Below are 19,053 nucleotides of genomic sequence, written 5' to 3' on the forward strand. Positions count from 1 at the left end.
TTCAAAATAAGACAACTTGGAGAGCTAACTGAAAATTAAAACAGTCCATATAAAGTGCTTCATGATGCTGGATGGTCTCTGTGACATATTACAGAATTACAGCTGATCCCCCCAAAAATTGTTAAATACAGTACATTTTAACAATGTTCTTATACTCCCATACAATAACTACTTCTTCTGAAGAATTCATCCTTTCTCCCACCATATGTCAAAACATAATAAAAGCGTAACACAATCACTCATGGGGCCATATGGTGGCCATAGGCATAGTCTACACATCATATCAAAGCCAACATTCTTTCATTGCAATGTATATGTAATTCCAGCTATGTCCAACGCTGCTTATTCAGATGGGATAGGCTTTATGTTTGCAGCGACTGACTCACTATCAAGCTAGGAATTGGATGGCTGGATGGCTGAACGGTTTGCAACTACAAATGCTTAACAAAACAGCACCAAGACTAGATTTTTTTTTTATTATTATATATGATTTATTTCAGTTACTGGATGAGTATAACATGTTTTTGGGATACAAATGTAATGTCATTTTAATGGGATTGTTTGTTGGCTGCATATCAGAATGGTAATTACTGATTAGCATGTCGGCCTAACAGTCAGGACATCCTTTGTGGCGTTTGCATGTTCTCCCCATGCTTGCAAGGGTTCTCCAGGTACTGAGGTTGCCTCCCACATTCCATTTACTTGGATTGTTGCCGTAAGGTGGTGTGAAAAGTTTTGACGATGAATTTGTGAGTTTTGTTAAAAAAAACATTCTTCATGCATTTTTCAAAGCAAGGTCATATTCACCATAACCTGAAAACAACCGGGGGTAGGAGTGGGGGTGGAAAACACTACTTCCATTTCTAAATATAATGACATTGTTACTATAGCAAGAACAAATCTGCTCTTTGAATTTGTTAATTACTGTTTAGAAGTTCAACACTTGCAAATAGTTCCACTAATCCAACATGTGTTGTGACTTTCTGTACACTGTATAATGTATATATACACCTTCTAATTAACTAGCTAAAGTAAACTGGCAACTACAATAATTTCCATTTGACAACCATTTCTACATTTTAGAAGTTTATGTGCAGGAAGGAAGCAATATCATCAAATAAGTACATTGCTGAAGATAAGGTCTTTCTTGTGCTCAGCTTGTGTCACCGAGAAGAGCTAGCGTGGAGCTGGCTTGTGACGCTAGCTGACTGTTGCTGTGGTCAGTCAGTTTAATCAGGCTGTCTTTCATATTCACTTCCTCCAACTCGGCACTCATCACACCTAGAAAAAAATAAGGTCAAAAGGAAGATAATAGTAATTGTATACCACTGTTCAAAACAAAAGGAAGATCATTTACAGAACCGGGTGTTTTACTTCCGCGTTAGAAAAAGAACCAACAAAACACCTAATATTGAGTAAAAAAAATTACATCGTAATGGTGGCAAAGGTAAGGTCATTATATGCCTATAGTTAACTGTGGAAAGGCTTCAAATACAGTAGTGTAATAATTTCCAACAAAATGGGCATCCGTCATTGACGGATTGACGGACCTTCCATCAATATTGATGGAATGCCCCCCTCTCGTCTTTAGTACACTCTAAAAAGAGAATTGTTGAACCAATTTAATTGAATTGCTTCAAGTGGTAAAACACGATTAAATTAAGTTAATCCAAGTCAATATGTTAAGTTTAATTAAATTTGAGGTCATTAAATTTAATATATCGATTTTGGATTAACTTAATTCAACCCACAACCACTAGGCTAATGGCTTGGTCTTTAACTCATTCACTGCTGTCGACGGCTTTCTATTAGTTTAACATTTTTCCACTTTTGTTAACAAGAGTATGAAAACCTAGAACTATTAAAGTCATGCGATTAATTACAATAAAAAATTTCAGGCGATTACATTTTTTTATTATAATTAATAAAATTATTCACTAGTTACCTCACGATTAATCACAAATGTTATATCTGTTTGTGATGTACAATTAAAACAATTATAGGTTTCCATACTCTTGTTAACAAAAGTGGGAAAAAATGTTAAACTAATAGAAATAGTTCAAATGAATTATTTACGTCTATAATCGTCAATGGCAGTGAATGAGTTCATGGGAAAAGATGGCGGAAGGATTTGATTATTTGGTAATGTTGTTCGTGGAGTTGTTAACATAACACATGAGTTTGACTCCACCATCATATTCTAACAGGTCAGTTAATGCAAGCGGGTGAATTAGCAAGATAGTTACATATGTTTTTTCTCTCAAAAACAGCTTGAAATTGTTTGTTTAGCCTGGAATCTAGTTGAGCCTGGTACTTCTTAAGCTACTGGCTTTTCCTAGCAGATGGGTAAGCCTTTTCCACGGTAAACGTGTTTGATGTCAATAAAATGGTGCACATCAGAGACAATCTACAACCTGCAAGAGATTACATCATGAATGTGGGTGCAATATAAGATTTAAAATGACGCATACCGCTGTTGGCCAGACTGCAGACGAGACCTAAAGCACTGTACTTGACTTCGGCTGTTCCTGTGGGATCTTCCAAAATCTTCTTCAGCAATGTCAACAGCTCTGTCTCCCTAAAGAGATCCTTCATAGACTCTGTGGTCATACCGCCACAAAAACATTGTTTAACGCACATGAAATTGCTTTGCATTCATCAAATATTTCTATTATCTTTTCTTCACAAGATCTACTGCAACAGTAAAATGATTTCTAGGGGTCACATAGAGGTGGTTATTAACAAATAAAAAATAATCTCATCATGCATGGTACAAGAGCATTCTTCAGCTTTGTAGCATCAGGGCAAAAAAAAGAGTGGTATTTTTTAACCCAACCTATTTATTTATTTATCTATCAGAAATAGGGCCCAATAATTACCATTATAGGTATTGCAAGTTACTGCAAGTTACTGTGTTAAACTAATGCTGCGTAACTTCTGAGTGATTTTCACCACAACAATTACAACATGAGTGTTTCTAGCCCTTTTTTAGGGGTGGCCAAGCATCCCAAAATTGAATCCCAAAAGCAAAAGCATAAAAGCAGGCTTTGATGCACCTTCTGACATGAAGAGGTGGCTTAAAGCGATGGTAGTTATTACAAAAAACGGCCAGCGGGTGGCAGCAGAGTATAAGAGATGAGCCAGGGCCATCTCGCAACAAAGCTCTTTTTTTTGTCAGTTTTTGAATGAAGGAATGTGAATATTGATGAAACTTGGCTATATTCTAATGAAAGAAGAGACAAAAAATTATTTTGGCAGGTTTCATATTTTTATAGCAATAGATAAATGTCTGGGAGTGAATGAGTTAAAGAATGGTTGAAGATCAGACATTTTTTGGTTTGGCATGAAAAACTCCTCAGCATTGGGAGGGTATGAATTTGGCATTTTCCATACTAAAAACGAGCCTGAAAACTTGCACTCTGACATCTGTTGAATTAAGGGATGAGACATCTGACATTTGAGTAGAAGCTTAAAATACTTTACCAATGTTGATAGCAGATGCAATTGCCAAGGCAACCAGGGCCTCATTCTGCATGATGACATGCTCACTTTTGGACATGGAAATAAGGTGGCGAATTCCATCTGCCTTTACTATAGCCTGGATGACACCCTGTCAGAAAACGTTGATGTAAGTACAACAACAATAATAATCACAATAGTACATAACTTCTTTATTTAGTATATTTCAAGTGACCCAAGGACAGCAAAGCACAGATGCATTGATATCGCCGCTGGGGTTTGGTTTGGATAAAAACAAAAAACTCACTGGCCTGCGGCTGTGCCTTATAAGGGCAGACAATAGCCGACTGGCTTCTCCTCTTAGTCCTACATGGTCTTTGGCTTCGCACCACTCCGTAACACGGCATAGGAGAGTGGCATCAGTTCCCAGCACCAGAGCTGCTTCCTCTGGCAAACAGACAGAAGAACAAAAAAAAAAATGCATAACCGCTTTTCAAATGTATTGGAAATGTGTGGGATTAATGCATTCAATACGATAAGCATTCATTCACAGATAGATGTTTACCTTGTCCATCAACCATCATGCGTAGCGTACCAAGCAGTTTGAATTGAACTGGGGGCATATCAGACCGCAGGAGGCTCTTGATCCTCACTGCCACTCCGTCGTCCATCATACGCACCTTATTGGCAGCTTCAAAACAGAAAATATTTGCATTTTTCACGCAGTTGTGTGCTGGTCTTACTCGGTCGGGCGAGACAATGGATAGGATCACCACCTGCATTTTGGTGTCGAACTGAACCGGCTGGAGAGAATATGCCCTACAGGACCTCGACAGCTGCATTGTGATTGGTTCATTCTGAACACAGCCACATCTTCACTTTTCAAGTCAACCATGAACATTTCTTGACAATAATATGTTATATGTGACCTCACTAGTCTAAACATGACGGTCTGATTAATATTACATTTGTGGAATTTGAGTTAAGCAGCAAAATCCAGCCGTTTTTATCCATCTCAGGGGGTGGCCATTTTGCCACTTGCTGTCGACTGAAGGTGACATTCGAGTTGCTCAGGGCTCAGGCAACCACCAATCACAGCTCACCTGTTTTCTGAAGCAACACTGTGGTTGGCTTTTACCTGAGAGTGGGGCTGCATAGAACATATTGTCCCCAAAAAGTTTTGGGGTTGACTCCCCCTTTAACTCTTTTACTGCCACACGTTGTCCAAAATCAACCCTGACAGTGCCAGCCAATTTTGAGCATTTTCACTCATCTTTCAAGGCAAACAGAATATTGCGTACTCTGACTACATAAACATGGTGGGTACCAAATGAAAGATCGGGTTCCATTCTTTCATTAGAAAAAAAAAGTATATTTCTATCTTATTCCGTTTTTTTAGTAATCACCATTTGAAAATAGGTCATTTGAGTGACATCAAGTGAAAATGGAAAAAAATAAGGAGAAAATAAGCTTTTTGTGAATATATATTTTCTGCACAACAGTGACTTTGACACAATTTTTTTTTTGTTTAGTGACGTGACGTGAATTAGATTTAATCTGACAAACACTTTGATCATTTACGTCATCCTTGATAACATTCTATTTCATCAAATTCGTCAGTTTCAGTGTAATTCCATACTAACGGGAGCCCATTGAAAAGAGATACAATGCTGCCATCTGCTGGCCATAGTTAGTGGCCGTTTTGGCATTTTACAACCCCAATGCCAGACGTTGCACTGTCCATTGTGAAAAACAGCAACATAGTAAACGTTAATTAACGTTTTGGGCGGCATTCATTTGGATTTTAGTATACGTCATTAAACGTTTTTGGCGTTAAAAGAGTTAAGAGGGTCTGCCCACTTGTGTCACTAGATTATCCCAGTTGTTTATTTTTTCTTCCCCCTTTTGAAAATATATTTTTTTTCAATCGAGCTGTTCACTTTTACTTGTATGTCACATTAATTGTGGAAAGAGTTTTCAAATGATTTCTCATTCTTTATCATCCCAAATGATGGTTCAATGTTTCACCGCTTTCTGTGACATAATTAAACAAACAAAAACGAGGATTATTTCTATCAGTACCTGGAATGGCTAAATTTCGTAGTGCGCTCAACCCAGCATGGAGAACAGACACGTCTCCTTCGTCAATATGCTGTTCCAGCATAGTCAGGATGTGAGGAACCACACCAAGGTCCATCATCTTCACACAGTTACTGTCTGGCATGAAGAAAAAAAAATAGAACAATAAGAAGGAGAAATGTTCCCATCAAAAAGGTTCTGATTTTAAAATTTTGGAATATGATCTTTACAGACAAAATATCAGGATGAATATTTTACCATTTCTGGCAAAATTGGCAATAGCCAAGGCTCCGGACAACTGCAGCTGTGTGTTGGAGCTCTGCAGCCAGGACAGAACATCCTGGTACACCATACCTGAACCTTCACTGAAACATTTTTGCATGGACTCATCTGACAAATGCACACACACACACACACACATGCACACTGTACTTATATATTGATATCAGACCTCATATATCATATCTTTATTTGGGCTTTTTCTGCTCACTTCATGATAGCAACAAGGCAAGCATTCAAAATAACGGATTGACACAAAAATGGATCTGGGGAAAATGAGATCAAGAGTACTTACTGTATGACTTAAAATCCTGAAATCACATTTTTACTAAGATGTAAACAAAGGTTTCACCTTGCAGCACTCACCTCCTAAAAGCAGGGACACAATGAGATTAGAGGCAATCTTGATACTGCAAAGGGTCGCAGGCTCTGAACATCCCTGAAGGCCCCTGATCAGCTCAGATAATGCCTCTGGTACCCCGGACTCAACAAACTGAAACTTCAGTATATCTGTTGGGAAAGAAGCGCTGGTTAACACATCTAGGTTTTCTCTAACATTAGTTTTGTTCTATGCAATATTGTACTACTAAGCAAATTATCTTGATTAACTCATTCACTGCCATTGATGGCTATAAACATAAAAAAATCATTTGAACTATTTCTATTAGTTTACATTTTTTTCCACTTTTGTTATCAAGAGTATGAAAACCTAGATTTTTTTTATTGTACATTTAGAACAGATATGAAATTTGTGGTTAATCACGAGTTAACTAGTGAAGTCATGCGATTAATTACGATTAAAAACTTTAATCGCCTGACGCCCCGAATTTTTTATATTTTCTTCTTATTTTTTTTTTTATTCATTCACTGCCGTTGACAGCTATAAACATTAAAAATTCATTTTAACAGTTTCTATTAGTTTACTTTTTTTTTCCACTTTTGTTATCAAGATTATGAAAACCTAGATTTTTTTAATTGTACATTTAGAACAGATATCAAATTTGTGATTAATTGTGAGTTAACTAGTGAAGTCATGCGATTAATTACGCTGAAAATTTTTAATCGCCTGACGCCCCGAATTTTTTATTATCTTTAAGTCGCGTAATTAATGTAATTAATCGCATGACTTCCATAGTTAACTCACGATTAATCACACATTTTATATCTGTTCTAAATGTACAATTAAAAAAATCTAGGTTTTCATACTCTTGATAACAAAAGTGGAAAAAAATTGAACTAATAGACACTGTTCAAATTAATTTCTGACGTCAATAGCCGTCAATGGCAGTGAATGAGTTAATTAAAAAAAAAAAAAACATTTAAACATCCTTCATCTATCTAGTAAAGCATTTGAGTCCATACGCCCCACCCACTAAGTGTACTCTCTCTCTCGTTCTCTTGTTCTGTTCAACAGTTAGCATAAGCAACAGATATAAACACACCATTCTCAGCCAGTGAGCCCAATATTTCCAGGATGGCGTGTTGACGTTCAGCATCCGGTGCTCGTTTCAGTTGAAATATCAGTACATCTCCTACATCAACTTCAACAAGAGCCTCCCTCGCAGAATCTGCAAACATGAGTTTTGTCGTTAGGTTCACAATGGAATTGGTGATACTTGTCCGACTACTTAGAATTTTCATAGGATAATGTAAGTATCTACAGCTCTGTACAAATGTATGAGACCACCAAATGTAACAAATACCCAACGATGCATGGTGTATACCTCAGTAATTTTCAAATTTACTGTTAAAAAAAAAGAAAAAGAAAAATAACTAAAATATGTTAAAGGACGTGTTTCTTGTTTACAATTATCACGTGATATTATTTAATTTCAGTCCTGAATAAGAACAATAGTTTCCGTGGTTGTTCTGCTTGGCTTCTCAGAGAAGCCCAGTGAGCCAACTGAAATTTGGGTATAAAAAGGTGTATTCATTTGAAAATGTCAAGAGCTCATTGAACTGGATAAGAGTCCATATAAAGGCGATATTTATGGCCGAATAAATTTGTTCGGAACTTATTTCAGCTTACTAAAACTGTTTTAATATAAGAATGCACATATGTATCATATGAATATAATTGCATTTGCTTGGTATCTGTCAGCCGTCATCTGAATCAAAACTTACCAATGTCTGCCAAATTACAGAGAGCCAACACGCAAACGTTGACCAGGGGATCATTTTCTGGATGTTTCCTCATGATAGACACGAGCTTGAGGATGACGCCAGAGTGAACTAACTGATCCTGTTGGTATGCTGTGCGGGGGGGAGAGAAAATATTGTGTTTCAGAGCATTCGGACAGAAATGAATACAGCATTACTGGTTAACTTGGCATGTCAGAGGCAAAACAACGGATTTATTTGTTGTACCTTTCGTATCTGAAGTGGTCTATTACTATAAATTAAACAAAATCCTTTCAACAGTAAGGACCGTATATTATACGTGGCCCTAATACGCCGTCGTATGAATTTAACCTCGAGTAACAAGAAAAGAAAAGAATAAAATATTTCAGCGTGAACGTGGACTCACGGTTGTCAAAGCAAATGCGACCAATTGCTCTGCCAGTATTGAGCAGCATCTCTGGGTCACCACTGTCCAAATGAGGAACCAGCACCTTCACCAAGCCTGCCTCAATACACAAACCCCTGACTGCACCTAAAAGACAGAGAGATGGAATTTTACGCTCCTAAATTCTATTAAGATGTCCAAATACATGTTTTAAGTTACACATGTAGTTGTTGTATTTGCATGTTATTCATTGAATGCAGTAAAGATTTAAACTTTGTCCTACCTTCCCGGGCCATTTCCGCCACTAACAAGGCAACCTGGCAGCTCAGACTGCTTTTATTTTGTAAAGCCTGAGCAAGTATAGGTAGAATCCCACTTTTGGCAATTTGTACAGCAATGTCTTTCTCTGTAAAAATGGGAATAAATTAGTACACATTGGCAAAAAACAACAACACTTGCAACAGTTTTTTGGTTATATGCTAATCTGCTTCCTGTGCACTACTGATCTGCCCTTGAGCAAGGCACCAATCCTCCAAATGATTAAGAACACGACCAGGGTTAGAGTTATGTGAACAACTCATGAAGAACATCTGACTTCCCACAAAAAAAAAAAAAAAGCCAAGGTTACTACCACTCCAGCATACTCCACCTTCTTACTTACTGTGCATTTGCAGACATGTGTCATGGATGCACATGGAGAAGTGGAGGAAAAGTGCAGCGTGAGGCTTTACATCACAAAGCCTGCCACACAAAATAACTACAAATGTGGACTGCTTTACGGCATACAGTATGTCACTTTCCCCCCTTTCCTCATTCGTTACATAGACGGAAGTCGATTCAAACGTATACGTGCGATTGTGGCTGTCATGGCAGGTGTTGAAACTTGCAAAACAACCGAAAAGTTTTGTTTGGGAAAAAAACAAAAAACAAAAAGAAAAAACGTCAAGGATCAACGAGGCTATGCGCTAGTCCTCATGGGAAATGTGGTCTTCCTACAGGCAAAAACACTACCACTTTTATCCATATGGTGCCACCATAATTAACAAAAACTTAAAGTTCCTTGGTGTTGCTTTAAATACTGCTTCGTGTTCTCATCTTATTACAATTAACGTGTTGAGATGACTGACACTTGTGAGATGATTCACCTGTTAAAATTTAACTCCTTCAAACCCAAAAAACGTCCATCCTTCCACCCTCGATTTTCATACACAGCTGATCTTATGGAGAATCACCTTAACGCTTACAAAAAAAACAAGAAGCCAGCGTCGACGCCGGGGCAAACAAACAAACGCAACATGGACGAATGGACACTGCAATTAATTCTGTTCTCGCAGAATTACTCACCGTTTCCTTGTTGAATTTGAAAAGCGAGAGGCGCTTTGTGCATTTTTAGCTGGTAAATATGTTTGTGCTTCCCCCCCTCCCTTCGACGAGAACAAAGACGATATTTTCATCCCTGGCCGTGATTGGTCAAAACAAACGTGCACAATGCCGCATCGTCCAATCAGCTGGAAGTATTGTACAGAATGGGCGCAGATCCAGGAGCTGCAGGTTGGGTCAAAAACATGCATTTGGGACTAAATTGCATTTGATGCGTATCATCATTTGCTGCGTATCATCATTTGCTGTTAGCATTTAGCAGCCGTGGTTCCATGGTGTAACGGTTAGCACTCTGGACTCTGAATCCAGCAATCCGAGTTCAAATCTCGGTGGAACCTAACTTTTTGTAATCTTCAGAATAATACAAAATATTAGTAATACTTCAAAAAAATTGTCGTAATCCTCACTTGTGATTGACCCTATCCGAGCTATTTTGATATTTGCCGTATTTAGCGAGCAACAGCTGTCAGTATGATACACCGCCCACAACAAGAAACCTTGTTCTGCTGATACCACATGAAAGCATTTCCTCTATTTATTTTATATCATAGCCTATTTTATTACTGTGTGTGTGGACATGAAATGAACAACACATGATCTTGGAAATTCCACCGAGATTTGAACTTGCATCGCTGGATTCAGTCATGGAACCCCACATGCTACTTGCTAACAGGATACTATCTGTTAGTTAACAGCACATGCCCAACGCCAGCAAAAGGAAGGTGTGTAAGAAATTGACTTAAGCGCAAACGGGAGAATATGCCCCCCAAATTCGCAGACTGAATTAGGCTCCTGGATTGAAGTTGCACTGTGTATGGCATGCCTGCATTTTTTTTTTTACTTACTCTTTTCTAACTGTGCAGCCAGAATTGTGTCCAAATGAGGTTTCAGCTCCTCTTCAATGAGTTCTGTACTCACGCTGATAGCCTGGAGTGCATCAGACAGAGCATCTGTAAAACACAATCACAATTACAAACATACACTAACAACACAAGTCAATAAAGCACAAATAGCCTAACAATAGAAAAACAATAAGAGAGCAAATCAAAGTTGTTGTGTCACCACTGATTTTAGTAGTAGTAGCAGGATATGCGACATGGCCAGGCGCGATGACAAAAAAAAAAAACTGGACTGAAATGAATAGCGATCATTCACTGGTCAACACAATATTTATTACAGAAGTTTTTTTTTTTTTTTTTTTTTTAAAGCTGATTTATGATCATTTTGATGTGCTGACTCAAAACATCACATTGGTTTTGCTCAATCAGGTCAATTTTCTGATATAGCCACTAACTTTTTTGTTTTGTAATTGAGAATGAGTGGCATATTGTAATATCAAAGGTCTGTGGAAACAAACAAATGTTTCCATGGATATGAGTTAGTTATGGGATGAAAAACCATATTGGATGATAACTAATTGTTTTTTTGTTTTGTTTTTTCAGGCAGAGTTAAATCACAGGTCAATTTTGACCCGCTAACCCTAAGGGTGAGGGCAGCGTTCTAACATATTAATAATGAATTGATCTATGTATTTTCTGTCCAGAGAGTGTACCCCTATCTTCCATGCACTGTTAGATGTTTATTTGTTGTTCTGTCTTAATAGACTGCAGTTTAGGACCTTCTCCTGCTCACGTGACATAAACAAGAGCCCTGTAGACGATAATCACCACAGCTAATCCATTTTAAGTCAAACAAAAATAGCCTAGGAACATGACATGCTATCAAGGTGATGCACACATTATCCATCCATCTATCTATCTCTCTCTCTCTCTCTCTCTCTCTCTCTATATCTATATATATATATATATATATATATATATATATATATATATATATATATATATATATATATATATATATATATATATATATATATATATATATATCCATTGTGTGCATATCACAATAAATACATGTTAGAGTTAAATACAGTACTCACCACTGTCACCGGTGTCAGTCATGGCTGCGGTCTGCAAATATTCTGCTAGCGTCGGTGTCTGGCTAATTGCACTGTTAGCAGTTAACGCGTGGTGAGCAGAGGTGACACTCACACTTTGGGATTCGGATGAACTAAGACTCTCTCTTTAAATTTGTATGTGCCTGTTTGTTTCTCATCTTCTGTCTGGTTCTCCAATAATATTGGTCTTCGCTCCTCCTTCCTTCTCTCTCTGTGCTTGTTATTTGGACAGTACATTACAGACAGGGGGGGGGGGGGGGGGGTAGTGTCCCACCAGAGGGCGCTATTTGGATATATTTTTCAATATGGTGATGAACACTTTGGGATTTAATATGTTGTTTGTGGAAGGTAAGGGTCATTCCAGAACTGGAGTTTGGGGGACCAAGGCTGCCAAAATTCAAAATAAATAAATAAATGACTAAATAAATAAATAAATGACAAAAAGTGAAAAATAAAAACAGATATAAAAAAACATCATTCGAAAATGTAATCCCCCAAAATAAATATAAATGAAAATAAAAACAACATATATATATATATGTGTATATACATACATTTTTATTTTATTTTTTAAATACATTTTTTAATCCGTTTTTATTTTCACTTTTAGTCATTTATTCATTTATTTAGTCATTTATTTATTTTTGAATTTTGGCCGTTTTGGTCCTCCATAGTGGAGGACATTTTACGTCCCACCCATCAAATTTTAAATAATCCACATACAAAATACGAAAACATGCCATTTCTGAGTAAATTTACTTGTCCTGGGGCCAAATCTAATATACCTCTAAATCTAAATACCTATTGAATATTTGCAGATATATCACGTGACTTCACCAGTGCGGACTGCGGAAGTGAATGAGTTGTATACGTAACACAGAGCAATTTAGGGAGCGTTATTATCCTAATTATAAGTTATTATTGCCCATCTATCCATGGCATCTACTAGTTGAACTGAAGTTCGCCTGTCGGTAGAAGTAGCACATTTAGTCGGGGTTTAGAAAATGCGATATTCACATAAGTTGGAGTCTTAATAGCCTGTATCATACACGCAGTGTATTCCTTATATTATCAGCTTTTCAAATAGCCTACATCAAAGGTTAAAAAATAAAACAAGGGGAAATATAAAAGAAACTGTACACCTAGTTTGTGCGTGCAAAAAGATAGGCGTGCTCAGTCGCTACACGCTTGAGCGCACGCCTGCCCTGTCGCGGAGGGTAACAACATGGCGTCCATGTTTTCAGTTGGCCAGACACTCTATATATACGGCTCTGCAATTCCTTGAACAACACTGCGTCCTGCTGGAGTAGGAAGGCAGAAACAGATCATGTAACCTGCAATCAGACCCTTCTCAGATCATGTGCTATAAGAAAGTGCAATAACAGGAGCGGACTGAAGAGGACAGAAATAAGCTGTCGTAGCTTCATTGCCTGCCAGAATTAAGTAGAGGAAGATAGCTCGTGTTGACAAAACTTATTTTCTTACTCCTACTTGAGTCTTTATGACATGCCATGATGACTTAAGGGACTAAACGAACAAAGGAAAGAAGTTGTGACTTCGCGGGGGCTACAATTTTGACGTGAGTTTGTTTTTGACATGAACTCTGTCGTAACAGTGCTTAACCTCTGATGTTCTATAGCGTTAAAAAGCATATCGATTCTTCCATTCGCGTAGCGCGTGTTTCATTACTTTTCAAAGACACACCACAAAATGACATTTTAACACAAAATATGAATACGGAAATAATGTGATCAAAGGAATGGCAACAGACGGAAGTGAAAAAGTTGTATCGGGACACGTACCCCTACATTTAACCCATAATTTGGGACCCCCATTCAGCTCGGGGTCCCTGCATTATTATTATTATTATTATTATTGTTATTGTTATTGTTGTTGTTGTTATTATTCAGAAGACATCCATGCAAAGTAATAAAATTGAGAAAACATCACATTTCATCTTTGCAAGAAGAACAGTCAGTTTAGAATATTTTATCGAACAATCAATTTGATCAACGAATACAAATTTAAATGTTGAGTCCCATTCAAAATATGAATGAAAGGAACCTGTCTCCATCTATAAAAAACAACAACCTAATTTTCATTTTCCAAATAAAAAAAGCATATTTACTCAAGGTTCTCCATTATTTTTGGCTGTTAGTCAGAATTATTTTACACTAAAATGTATTTGATAAATTCCATATTAAGAGCTAACCTTCAGTTTTATCGCTTCATGATTTATTCCAGTTAATTCCCATCTAAAGGTTCCAACTTTGAAAATTCCTATAACCCTAATTGTAATAATTATAAGAAATATTTTTGCATGGTGTATTTATATTCCAATTTTTTTTTCCAAACATCTTTGCAGACGCAGCCCTATCTCGTGGAATAAGATGACACAGGTTAGATGTCAGCCGTGGGGGAATTTACCCAGCAAGGTGGATCTGTGGACGCTCCAGTCCCCTCAAGTGAAGGTGGAGGTCCTTACACTGGGGGCCATCATCAGGTCTGTTTGGAGCAAGGGGAAAGATGGTCTGCTGGAAGATGTCGTCTTGGGCTATGATGACCTGGAAGGTAAGCAGTGGCAAGTGACCTTGTGTGTGTTTGTGTTTAAAAAAAATTTTTAAATAAATTTTAAGCAGTAGCACACCTGCCTCCTGTTGCTAGGTTATGTGTCGGACAAACGGTACTTTGGAGCTGTGGTGGGCCGCGTAGCCAACAGGATCGCTCAAGGATGTTTTGTAGTAGAAGGAAAAAGATACCAATTAGATCTCAACAATGGACCTAACGCTCTGCACGGAGGGCTCCGTGGCTTTAATAAGGTAAGACAAAGTTGAAATGACATAATTCACTCCATAGTAACGAAGTACTTGCTGTACTTAAGTCGTTTTTACAGGTATCTGTACTTTACTTTACACGTAAAACTCACCCTGCCGTGCACTGGAAACCAGACGAGTCGCTCGTCAACATGCGCACGCATGTTTGTGGATGTTTGTGGATATGGAGGAAAGTGAGCTTGACAACGAGATTGAAGATGACATCGGTGGCTCAATTCCTAACCTGACCTGTCTCACTACCAGCAGGACTCATATTCTATATTCTATTCTCATATTTTAATCTGTATTATGGTTAACTGTTTAGGCTATTTGGATTGCTACAGCAGTGGAAAATGGTGTGAAAATGTGTCTTACCAGTCCGGATGGAGACCAGGGCTACCCCGGAGAGATGCAGGTCTCTGTTACCTACACATTGCAGGTAAACCTAGATTTAGCTACAAATTAGTCCAATTTGCAGTAAGTGGGGGAGAATAACTGTCCACTGGATGGTATATATATATATATATATATATATATATATATATATATATATATATATATATATATATATCTTATAAATGAAGCTTGGACAAAAATGTGAACATTTCCAACATCCAGCCTTGTCCTGCTCTTGTTCCATAGATGAACATTCTTTTATATTTATGCCCGTATCCTACTGAGTGGTGAAGGTTTACGAGTGTTTGCAAATGTAGCAAATGTCGATTTAGATTTTTTTATTTTTTTTATTTTTTTAACGTCAGGGTTCAGTCAAGGTCACAAACTGTTGTAAAGGAAGAGGAGAAGGAAGAGTGGGACAGAATCCCTCAAATTAGGATTCGGCGACTTATCTTTAGAATGGGTTGACAATGCAAAGTATTGTTATCGTTACTGTTGTTATTGTGGTTATTTATATTTATTAGCTTTTTTATTAGGGATAGACCGATTATCAGCGCCAATATTTGACATTTTGACAAATATCGGTATCAGTCTTTTTTCTTTTCTTTTTTATCTGGTGGCCAATAATAGATCCATTTAAAACTGTGCTGTTTTCAGGGAGCTTTTTATTTATATTTTCAGTTAACTTTATAAGCGATGATGCTGACCCGAGGGACTCTCTGCCTCCTTTGTTTTTGTTTGAAAGTAAAACAAAGATACATGAAAGTTTAACATTTCAGTTATTTTGAAATTTTGGCAAAATGTATTTACTGTAGAAAACCACAGGGAGCTATGATATTTACTTGTGAATTCGGTTTTCATTTAGTTTTTATTACATACTGATGACCCTGGAAGCTCCCTGAATTTTTTTGTTCAAATTTTAAAACATAGATGACGATTGTCTAAGATAAAAAAAAATAAAAATAAATAAACATTTTGCAATTCTGAAAAGTTGCTCAATAAACGTATGCTTTAAGACATTCGAACAAAGTTAAGAGTTCGAGTTTGTATTTTTTTTAAATTGTTGATGCCAATATTTTCTCTCTTTTACTGCAATTATTAGAATATTTATCGGTCTATCTCTACTTTTTATTGTTGACAATGTCTCAATGAAGATTTTAGCATTTTAATTTTGACCCCTAACTTAACTTATCATCTCACAATATACAGTACATCAATAATCATGCCCAAAGATGTAAATTATAAAATGAACCTATTGCCTTTGCTTTCATTTTTTGCCTTTTTTTTATGTTACAGACCAAACAAGTAACTGAATTATATTTTGTTTTCTGCACTATCAATTTCAAATACAAAAATGTGTATCCCTAAATATTGAATGATTTTGAATATAATGAAGTGACCCAGTGATATTGTTGTTTGTTCAGGAGGAAACACTGACTGCAGAGTATCAAGCCCAGTCTTCTAAAACAACACCAATTAACCTCACCAACCACTCCTACTTCAACCTTGCTGGACGGGTAAAAGAAAAAAAAACATGTTAGAAGACTTATTTTATCAAATTTGTCCTGGGATTGTATTCATAGAAAGAGTCAGTGATTAAATATGAAGTATTAAGAGTTTTTTTTTCTCTCATGATGTACTTTCAGCTGCAAATTCAATGTTTCACAAAGCTAGGACCATAGGACATTTCCCATTAGGAATCAGGTGCAGCACAGATCTGACTGTAGCAGATCATTCATCATCGAAAAAAAACAAACAAAATATACTGTACAATTGAAATGTGTATGCCCAGCCATTACATTTAAATAAAGATGACTTGACTCAACTACAGTAGATGGTCTGCATGGAGACAGAAGTAAAAAAATGTACAATGATAGCCTGAACTTTGGAGCCCATGGACTTCATCAAATTTTGAATTTTCAAATTATGTTTTGCATGTATGTACAGGGTGCAGATATCTACGGCCATGAAGTGTCCATCATTGCTGATTCCTACTTGCCAGTGGATGGCACATCTATTCCCACAGGTAAAACGATGTAATAGTTTTCAATAAAATAAGAACGCAAATTTCTTGTAGATCATAGCAGATGAGAAAACAACCAAGTCCCATCACTGTTGAGCTATAAACGGCTTCATTGGAGGAGCATTTTTATTTATTTTTTGTTTGTAGGTTAATCCCAGGGAACTGAAGCAAGAGTTTTATTGTAATAAAAATGTGAAAAAATTATGGAAGCGTATTGCCTTCACTTGGGGAAAAAAAAAAAATTCTGACAATTTTTTGGGGGGAGCTTTGTTTTTTTGAGTATTTTTTTGAATTATTTTCTGTTTTTCTGAATATTTTTTTCTGTTTAACTGCATATATTCCAGTTTAATACGTTTTGTAGAAACTTTATTTGGACATACGCCGCCATTGTTATTTACGTTGCAACGCATTCCGTGCTTTCCGAATATTTTCCCCTTCCCATGTCGAAAAAAAAAAGTTGTCAAAGTAGTAGTAGAAAAAGAAGAAACCAAACAAAGAATATCATGGACAAGTATTTAGTTATTAAATACAAACAATAATACGTCAACATAAATCATAATTTCTGAATGGACCCCAAGCCACTTTTTACATGAAAAGTTGGGCCCCAAGGTAAAAAAAAAAAAGGTTAAGAACCCCTGATCTATGACTATTGTACTATAAAAACATTGTTTAGTCTTCTACCATTTTTATTTACTTTTCAGAAAGAAAAATGTATTTTTGTTTTGGTTGCAGGAGAAATCAACGCAGTCGATGGCTCACCCTTTGACCTCAGGCAACCCGTTCTGATTGGCCCTCAGCTAAAGAAAATTCCAGGTGGGGGATTTGACCACAACTTCTGTCTGTCATCTCCAGGAGACCCATGGACCGAGAGGGTCGCTGCTAGGTTTGGTTCGTAGTTACTTAGCCGCATCGTTAACACTTGTTTGTCTCACATTACAACCCTCTAATTTCAGGGTTCACCACCCAGCCAGTGGTCGCATTTTACAGGTTTCGACCAGCCAACCAGGAGTCCAATTCTATACGGCTAACTTCCTGGATGGCTCTATAATAGGTAAAGGTGGAGTTAAATATGGGAAACACTGCTCCTTCTGTTTGGAGACTCAGAATTGGCCTGATGCTGTCAACCAGGTATGAAATTTACTCAGAAGAACATACGATGACCTCTATTAAGTGCAAATGTGCTTTTAATGCAATACATCATACAGTAGTAAAAAAAAAGAAAAAAGAAAGTAAACACATTAGTTTACATAACAGTACACTGTTCATATTTGTTTGCTGCATTCTTGCTATGCCTTGAATTTGTGTCTTTTATCAGGCTCCATTTCCTGGCTGCCTTCTCCGTCCTGGAGAGAAATATCGACACCTGACTCGTTTCACATTCACTTCTGCTGATTGATATTGTTGCTGAATTCCAGATTGTGAGATACTTATGATAACTATTAATTATGTAAATTTCATTCACAGTAGGCCTGGGACTATAATATCTTATTTACATTCCATTTCTTTTTCTTTCTTTTTTTTTCTTTCTTTCTTTCTTTTACACATTACTCCGCATTTGCATTTGAATTTGTAACTCGTTATTTGGTGTGCAACTCAACTTTTTCACAATGAACTTCCAGCGCAGGAAATGACATTATGTTCTGTTTTTATCATGTTTAAAACTATCTGAAAAATGTACGTTTTTTAAAAAAATGTTATTTACAGTAATAATTTATTCGCAATAATAAAAATAAATAAATGAACTGTAATTGTCTCTAAACCAGCACAACTGCACAAAGGCGTTTTGTACAGCGCTCGCATTCTGAGATCTTGATGAATGCTCCAACAATATCTTGTTTGTGGGTTTAGGAACTTCGAAGGGCTTCTCACCCGATCAGCTGTTTTTAGACACGTCACACAAGGAAGTGTTCTCATGAAAACTGAAGTGAGAGCCGATCCTGTCAACGTGAGATTTTTCTCTAATGAATGAAAATAAATGAATAAATAAAAGAGATACATAAAACGGAGTCCCTAGTGGCTATTAAATGCATCGTTTGATTTGATTGAACATTGGGTTTAAAAAAAAAAAACGCTCACAAATTTGAAAACGTATTATTCCAGGTTTGTCGTTACCATTATTAATGTGATTATGTCATCTGGATTTAAACTACACCGCCTGTTT

At 36.9% G+C, this 19,053-nt stretch overlaps 2 protein-coding genes and 1 non-coding gene across 3 annotated transcripts; 2 read left to right on the forward strand and 1 right to left on the reverse strand.

Annotated features, from left to right (window-relative positions):
• Positions 1-3: 3 nt before the first annotated feature.
• LOC147163654 (rap1 GTPase-GDP dissociation stimulator 1) lies at positions 4-11,907 on the reverse strand. Its single transcript, XM_086093682.1, has 14 exons — positions 11,643-11,907; positions 10,549-10,653; positions 8,607-8,729; positions 8,345-8,470; positions 7,942-8,070; positions 7,260-7,385; positions 6,184-6,327; positions 5,797-5,928; positions 5,542-5,676; positions 4,025-4,150; positions 3,767-3,906; positions 3,484-3,610; positions 2,472-2,600; positions 4-1,281 (listed from the first exon to the last, which is right to left on the reverse strand). Exons 1-14 carry the CDS (start codon positions 11,662-11,664, stop codon positions 1,154-1,156), a joined length of 1,692 nt encoding a protein of 563 aa, XP_085949808.1. The 5' UTR covers positions 11,665-11,907; the 3' UTR covers positions 4-1,153.
• trnaq-cug (transfer RNA glutamine (anticodon CUG)) lies at positions 9,970-10,041 on the forward strand. Its single transcript has one exon. It is a non-coding gene; the product is annotated as a tRNA-Gln (tRNA).
• A 985-nt stretch (positions 11,908-12,892) lies between the features above and the next one.
• galm (galactose mutarotase) lies at positions 12,893-18,898 on the forward strand. The gene is made up of 10 exons (XM_086093342.1): positions 12,893-13,239; positions 14,026-14,231; positions 14,325-14,479; positions 14,799-14,912; positions 16,294-16,386; positions 16,817-16,895; positions 17,625-17,775; positions 17,846-18,020; positions 18,208-18,310; positions 18,741-18,898. The coding sequence occupies exons 2-9, from the start codon at positions 14,051-14,053 to the stop codon at positions 18,286-18,288; spliced, it is 1,029 nt and encodes a 342-aa protein (XP_085949468.1). The 5' UTR covers positions 12,893-13,239; positions 14,026-14,050; the 3' UTR covers positions 18,289-18,310; positions 18,741-18,898.
• Positions 18,899-19,053: the final 155 nt, after the last annotated feature.

The sequence above is a fragment of the Leptonotus elevatus genome, chromosome 13 (genome assembly GCF_054856555.1).
Source record: "Leptonotus elevatus isolate MCC_2025b chromosome 13, RoL_Lele_1.0, whole genome shotgun sequence".
In the NCBI taxonomy this organism is placed as follows: domain Eukaryota; kingdom Metazoa; phylum Chordata; class Actinopteri; order Syngnathiformes; family Syngnathidae; genus Leptonotus; species Leptonotus elevatus.

What these genes read in the sequence shown, in the direction of transcription:
- LOC147163654 (XM_086093682.1), bottom strand. Translation starts at nt 11,664, where the DNA reads ATGACTGACACCGGTGACAGTG. An exon ending in GACTGACACCGGTGACAGTG is followed by an intron (nt 10,654 to 11,642) that starts GTGAGTACTGTA and finishes TGTGTTTTACAG; the next exon opens with ATGCTCTGTCTGATGCACTC. An exon ending in GGGCTCACTGGCTGAGAATG is followed by an intron (nt 6,328 to 7,259) that starts GTGTGTTTATAT and finishes CTTTCCCAACAG; the next exon opens with ATATACTGAAGTTTCAGTTT.
- galm (XM_086093342.1), top strand. Translation starts at nt 14,051, where the DNA reads ATGACACAGGTTAGATGTCAGCCGTGGGGGAATTTACCCAGCAAGGTG. An exon ending in GGGCTATGATGACCTGGAAG is followed by an intron (nt 14,232 to 14,324) that starts GTAAGCAGTGGC and finishes TCCTGTTGCTAG; the next exon opens with GTTATGTGTCGGACAAACGG. An exon ending in ACTTCAACCTTGCTGGACGG is followed by an intron (nt 16,387 to 16,816) that starts GTAAAAGAAAAA and finishes ATGTATGTACAG; the next exon opens with GGTGCAGATATCTACGGCCA.